This window comes from Gallinula chloropus, assembly GCF_964237585.1.
Source record: "Gallinula chloropus genome assembly, chromosome: 12".
Taxonomy (NCBI): domain Eukaryota; kingdom Metazoa; phylum Chordata; class Aves; order Gruiformes; family Rallidae; genus Gallinula; species Gallinula chloropus.
Genome location: NC_140097.1, coordinates 11,793,780 through 11,801,029, shown reverse-complemented (window position 1 = coordinate 11,801,029; position 7,250 = coordinate 11,793,780). Strand labels below are relative to the sequence as shown.

The 7,250-nt window shown below is 49.6% G+C and overlaps 1 protein-coding gene across 1 annotated transcript; it reads right to left on the bottom strand.

The window, feature by feature from the left end:
- Positions 1–1,026: 1,026 nt before the first annotated feature.
- PDE12 (phosphodiesterase 12) lies at positions 1,027–4,565 on the bottom strand (the record flags this gene model as incomplete). Its single annotated transcript, XM_084269478.1, has 3 exons — positions 1,027–1,818; positions 2,561–2,639; positions 3,303–4,565. 3 exons carry the CDS (start codon positions 4,563–4,565, stop codon positions 1,376–1,378), a joined length of 1,785 nt encoding a protein of 594 aa, XP_084125604.1. The 3' UTR covers positions 1,027–1,375.
- Positions 4,566–7,250: the final 2,685 nt, after the last annotated feature.

Here is a 7,250-nt window from a genome sequence, read left to right as displayed (position 1 = left end):
TGACCCTCAGTAATATGCTACTGGAAAGTTACCACTATCTTTAGTATCTAGTTCTATCCCAGCTAGAACCTACAGTCCAGCAGAATGCAGTGGAAATGAGTGGCTAGTTGTGCAAGTACATGATGCACAGCTTTTAGCAACCTGGGCAGACTCATGTCACCTAAAAAGGCACCAGTAACTGGAAAGAAATCAAGTGACAACAGTAACAGACAATGAAAAGGGAATTTTATTACAGGGAAAAGGGAGATCTAATGAAACAGTTTTCAAATGCTGTTTGTTGTATATGGACTAATGATGCAGGGAAAGCAGCTTGTTAAAAGGATTCCAATCCTTCCACCACAGTCAGTGAAGCTATGGATAGAACAGATTTCCCCACATCCAAATTCTCTCCTACCAAATAGGGAAGACTAGATTATTTCTAGAATGAGAAATGTGGGAAAAATGCTAATAACAGGTGAGGCTGTCTTTGTATGCAAGAGAGGAAGAAAATAGAACAATTGTCATAAAGGTTTGCAAGTCACTTTAAAGATTTAGGTGTGGATACTTAACACACCACATCATTAACCCCTTTGAAAACAGTGCACTGTTCAAAAGCTCCCTCACCCCCAGAGAGGGCTGTTCTAAACTCAAGTGTTTCTCATATTGCCAATGATTATAAACAATGGAAGGAGCAAATGTTCAAAGGAGATGCCACCTATATGTAGTCCAGTTTTAGCAGGAGCTAGTCATACCCATGACCCATAGGAAGTGGACAAACAAAATACTTCCAAATCAATTATACTCTTGAATTTAACACGGAAAGCCTGTTCACTGACAACTGAAGAACATCTTTTCAGAAGGCAGTAGCTACACCTGTATTATTCATGCCACTTACTTAAAAAACTGGGCACAGTAATGGTTCAAAACCATTTCTGAATTTGCTTGAGAAGTTCTGTCTCGTCATTACACTGGTTACAGGTAAGGCTGAACTGGCTGAAACGGTTTCCTCGGGTTCTTTGTTTGGTTCTGAATCAAGCAGGCCTCAGTTTGTATAAAGTCTTATAAAGAAATTAAATTCATGTGGGTTTTTTTTACAAAATAATTCCTAATCCTTTAAAAACACCTATAAAAAGGTATGTGATAATGCAATTTTCAAAATCCCTTATCTTAAATATTTCTTTTTCCTATTAGCATATAAAAAAGGGAAGGGAAAATATGTCATACAAGTATTGTGAACCGTGTGACATACAACAGGTTCAGTAGAACCATTAAAGATGAACTTTTCAGTAATTGTCATGACTTTTTTTGTAGCATACAAGCCAAAGGTGTAAATTCCCCATCAGTGTATTAAATTTATTGTTTGAAAACCCCCAAAAAGCACCATGTGAGAGATGATCTATTTCCACTTTAAGTCACATATTAGTGCTATATGATCAGAAGGATGTGAAACACTTGGCAAAGCCTGGTGGGTTGTTACTTCTTCATGACTTGGCAACGGAATGACCTGTTCAACCTCTAGAGCATTTCTGTCAATGAAAATATAGTCTAGACATCCATGAAACCCACCAACATAGTTTGTATATGCAGGTTCTCCATAAGCACTTAGCAGTTTGAAAGGATGGCTTAGAGGCATATTGCACCTTTCTTCTTCTCCGTTAGAGACCCAGTCTTCATGATCTTCAGCAATGCTACCACTGGTAATAAAGCTGTAAGTTCCAGATGATGGTGTACTATTAAAATCTCCACAGAATATGACTGGTATGCTGGGATACAAGTCACATGCTACGTGCCTGATGTGGGACAAGGCTACAGCGATTTGGACGAGACGGATGTTCCCACCTGAAAATACAAAGCCATGTTACTTCCAATACTTCGCAGCAGCTTTGGGGCAATCCTGCAAGTCTCTCTTGTAAGTGTTTCTCATGTATAGTTCTGAAGCAGTCATCTCACTTTTTATTTTCTGTGCACTGGATTTTACAATAGTTTTCATAAAGAAAGAAGCCTTTGAAGGGTGTGACTAGGAAAGCTGCAGAGATGCAGACAGTGTTTTAATTTAAACTCTCACATACAAGGATGCTGAACCCCAAACGCCCGTATTACAGAAGCTTTCTGGTTTGTAGTAACCAAACAACTGAGAGGCACAGAACTAAAAGAAAACAAAATTAAAAGAGGATAATCTCTTATAAAAGCTTCTGTAGCCCAATTTGTTTGCCCTTTTGGTGATGCCCCAATGTAATTCCTCCAGGTACAGCAGGACAGCGAAGTCATTACCAGTCACAAAGTTTGCTGCATTTTTACAGTCCAGTCTATGGGTGAACTGTGTGTTAACATGTCTTTGCCTTGCTTTCAGCATGTTTTTTACTGACTCCCAATCAGACTAGAACAATCTTAAGGAAAATAGATCTGATCTAGCAGCGTGGCTTGATTCATCTAGATAGGAAACGAGGCAAGAAACTCTCAGTTCCAGATGAAAAGGTTAGAGCTACAAAATCATAGGGGGAAATCTATTCTCCCTAGGAAGGGTATAAAGCTTTACAAACCCAGTTATCATATATACATATAGAAACATGACAAAAGTTACCTTTTGGGTGCCAGTACAGATGGGTATTAGCTACACAAATTTTCCTGGAAGGATGAGTTGTAGACTGAAGAACTGAAACCTTGAAGAGAAAAAGCAGGTTTTGCCAAGTCTTAAAGAGAAGTTATATATTTTTTAAAAAATCCAATAGCTCACTTATGCCTTTATGACAATCCAAAGAATCTGATGTTTACACCTGATGAACAGAACAGCTCTTAGGTTGAGTATTTATCTTCTATATAAGGTCTGGGTTCTATCCACTGTATTACCAATACTACCACTACATCCAGTTATTTGACAGATGTTTTGTCCATAAATGTCTGGTTTGCTTCACCTCATTTACAATTGATTTACAAGATTTAAGCCTTATCAAATATATATTCTGACACACAACAGTAAGTTATGAAAGACTAGGCAGCCAATACCATCAACCAGGACTCAACACCAGGCCCAGATTCTCAACAGATATGTTCATCTTAAAACAGAGTTATTTTACCTTTATTACCAAATTTTGGTATTCCACATATGCAGCTCAGTAAAGTCTCAATGCTTTGCTCTTGTTCCAAAGCTGCTCTTCTAGTCTGTTCACTAACCTAGCTGACAGAGAACACACCACTGTTCTGTCTCAGACTGTTAATCCTTTCCCTCTCTTCTGTGGTTTGATGCTCAACAAACCTGGCTTGGCTACACTTGCCTGGAGACAGTGGGAAGAGAAAAGAGGAAAAATGCACAGAAAAGCTGGTACCTGCAGCACAGATGACCTCTGCAGCACCTTCTCCTGCACCAAGGGGTACTCGGCCAGTTTATCACACAGCTCCTTGTGCAGCGGATCCGAAAGCAGGGCTTCACTGAAAGTTATGTCGTGCTGGCTAAGGAGGCTGAACTTGTCCCTGCGGTAGAAAGTGGCCAGGCCTTCGTGCTGCTTCTCCTTGATCCTGAATAGTCCTTCGAGGCCAAAAGCGTCTAGGGCTGGAGACAAACTGTCCACGAAGACCGACTTATCCACTTCTTGCAAGCAGATGAGGTCGGCGCTGTATCCGGCCAGCTCCTTCTTGAGCAAGTTCTGGCGGTAGTCGAGCTCCAGGGCGTACGGGGCGCAGTAGGGGTAGAGCACGGTGCGGGAGAACTCCGTCTGGGCGTAGGTGTCGGCCAGGATGTTGTAGGAGACGGCGCGAACGGAGCCCTCGCCGCAGACCTTCTTGGTGTAGAGGTGCCGGGAGTCGAAAGTGCAGGCGCCGGGCCCGGCCTCCACGGGGCCGCTGCTCTCCACCTCGCGGGGCGGCCCGTAGCGCTGCGCGCTGTCCCCAGGCGTGCAGCGCAGCTTCAGCCGCAGCCCCACCAGCGCGTTGGACGGCGTGAAGACGCGCTCGGCGGCCTCCACCTCTACCCACACCGGCCCGTCGCCCGCCGCCGCCTCCTCCGCGCCGTCGCCGGGCCGCTGCTCGCGGTACCAGCGGAAGAGGCAGTGCTGCGGGGCGGCGAACTCGGCGCTCACCTTGGGGCAGACGGGGAAGCCGGCCATGAGCGAGCGCGGCAGCTGGAGCTCGGTGAGCGCCGGCGCGTTGCGCTCCACGCGGTACCGCGCCTCTCCGATCTGCAGCACGGCGCCGTCCTGCCAGGCCGCCGCGTTGGGCACCTCCTCAGCTACCGCCTCCCCGTCGTGGGAGAAGAGCCGCACGGCCGGCGGCGCCTCCGCCGATTCCCCCGCCGGGCCGTCCTCCGCCCGCGCCTTCTTGCTCTTCTTCCCCGCCTTGGCGCGGCCCTTGGCGGCGTTGGTGGCGATGCGGGCCAGCGCCCGGCCCAGCGGCTCCGCCTGGTCCCGCTGCATGTGCCTGGCGCTGCCGTCGGGCAGCACGAACCGCAAGCTCAGCTTGGGCTCGGACGGCACGCACCGCACCTCGGCCCGCTCCATGGCGCCGCGGCCGCCGGGCGGGCGGCCGGCACCAGCGACGACAGCGGCGGGGGAGCCGCGGAGCCTGCGGAGGGCGGAGCACAGCCTGCGCCACATGGAGCCGGCGCCGCCGCTCGCGCGCTTCCGAGAGGCGCGGCCGGAAACGACACGACGCGCCGCGCGCGCCCTCACCGGAGGGCGGGGCGGTACTCCCCAGCCTCCAGCTCGCGCCCGGGGGGCGGGGAGCTGCGCGAGGGTGAGCCGCGTGGCGGCGGGCGGGAGCGCGAGCGCCTTGCCCTCACTGAAGCACCGCCCCCGCGCGCGCTGGCCCCGCCCCGCAGCGATGAGCCGGCCCGTACGGTGCGAGCGAGACCGGCAGGGGAAGCCGCGCGGCTCGTTCCCTCCGCCCCGCCATCCCCTCTCAGGGGAGCTCTCGCGGCCGCCTGACAAGCTGCTGTCTGAGGGGTGGGGCTGCTTTCCCCAGTACGGCACGAAGGGGTGCGAACCGCTTATGATAAATATCGTGATATCTACGGCTTGGGGCTGTTCTCTCTCCGTGAGGAAACGTACCGTGCTTGAATGGAAACTTCAGGGTGGATAGTCCCGGGTTACTGACGCGTGTTCGGAAGGCGCTCGGGGCTCTCTAAAGCGGCACCTGCCGTTCATGTAGTCTGCTCGTAGGGCTCTGCCCACGGAGACACAAAACTGGACTTCTAAAGTCTCTCTGCCTAATGTAGGCAAGCGTGCAGTAAGCCTCTGGAATTGGTTAAAATGTACAGTTCTATTTTGACACAACGTAGAAGCTTAGCAGCCGCCACCGGATGCGTGAGGCCGTTATAACTTCTTAGGCGTTCTTGCAGTGACCTGGTCTAAGAAGGTTTGTATCTGCTCCGTGCAGGCAGCACACCGGAGCAGAGAGACTTACTCTGACCTGTTTAGGCTGTGTTAAGCCATGTGGTAGACTAGGGAATCTAAGGTAAGATTTTCACAAGTTTTCAGTGGGTTTTGTTGTTTGTTTTCAAATCACGAGAGTATATTATCAGCCTGGATCGCACAAAGCGCAGCAAACACAAGCAGCCCCTTGCTCTGAATAAATGGGCAGTGTACGAGAGTGCTGTTCTGGGCAGGTGGCCCTCGTTAACGTCAGGGACCGAGGCAGTCACAGCTCCTTTGCAAGGGGAAAGCCGCCCCTGAGAGCTGAGGCGACCGGCTTAAAGGCGCCGCCGGGAAAGCAGCGGGGGCTGCGCGGGGCGCGGTCGCTGCCCGCAGGTGCGAGGGGCGCTGAGCTGGTGCCTGAGGCGGCCTCGGCACCTGGTACCTGAGATGGCGCCCGGTAGGGCGGGCGGTGCCGGCGCTGTGCACTGGCAGGCCGGTTCTGGGAGAGACGCGCGGAAAACTCCCTCTCCCGTCGTCGGAGAAGCTCACGGCGCCTCGCCCCTTCCGCTGGCAGCCGCCCGCCCTCGGCTCCGTGGCGACCGCGTTGTTGTCCTGAGCCGCCTCCATACCGGCGTCCTGCCCGGCGCTCCCCGGCAGCGCGGCTCCGGGAGAGGTGAGGGCAGCGCGGGCGGGGGGCGGCCCTCTGTGGGGCGGGGGCCCACAGAGGAGTTGATGCTGCGATGTCTGTGTCCTCCGCATCGATGGGGCTGCGTCCCGGGCTCCGCTGGGCTGAGGGGAAGCCAGGGGAACCTAACAGCATCTTGGCTCTTTAGCTGAGTTTCTTTAGATGCCCACACCCCACCCATCTTAATTTCTAGGACATACCGCTAACTACAGAGGTAGCTTTGGCTTTCTGATCCCCTCTACAAACCTGTTGAAGTGCATATTTGTGCATAGCTTTTCCAGGAGTACCCCTACCATGCAGTCACACAGGAAGAGTTTTTTTTCTTTCTTTCTGTATTTTTCTGTCTTTATAGACAGAAAACTTATCAAACTTTCGTTGCTAAATGCCATTAAATGTGGTTACTCACTTAGCTGCTCCACATCTCCATCCCACCCCCAAAACAGGATTCCTATTTCAAACCCATACCTGTCTCCACTCTCCTGTTCCACAGCCCAACTACCCACAACTGTGGTCACAAGCAAAACCCTTCTGCTTTGCTTGAATTTCATGACCACCTTATCAAATTGCATTCTTTTAATTGAGAATCTATTCACAAGCCAGGGTTTAGCCACATCCCCTCAGCCCCATTAAAACCTTGCTTGCCTCTTTTGTCTCAGCTAACTCCTGACACATTTTCTCAGCTAAATCTTGTTTCTGGAGGTGCACAGCTTGCCATACTCTAAGTGAGTATTATTTTAAGAGCCCAGAGTTGCTGCCATATAAGAGCAAAATACTGACAACTACTTGCTATTTAGATGCACTTGTTCCTGTAGCTTAAATAAACGTTTCCAGACAGGCAGTTGAAATTAAATCATGCTCTGCGTTAGATAAATACATAAAACACTATCCTTACTGTCTATTGACACTATGTGTAAGACAGTTCTCAAACAGCCTGTTAAGTTCACCACAAGACTTTCAACATTGCAAAATTATTTCTGAATAGTCATCAATTTTATACTGCTCTTTACAAGATGACAATACAGTTTAACGTTTCCATATAAGAAATAGAACTTTTAATGACTTTGCACATAAGTTTAATTCTTTTTTCCTTGAGGCCCATAAAAAGGAGAATGGGGTCCTATTTTAGATAAATGCTTTCTTGCACTTTTTTCTTGCTCTTTTTCTCTTTTTAACAGTGGTAAAGATTATCTAAAGAAGAACTTTCTCATAATTTTGCTTGCATGCGTTTGTTGTTAAGAGTA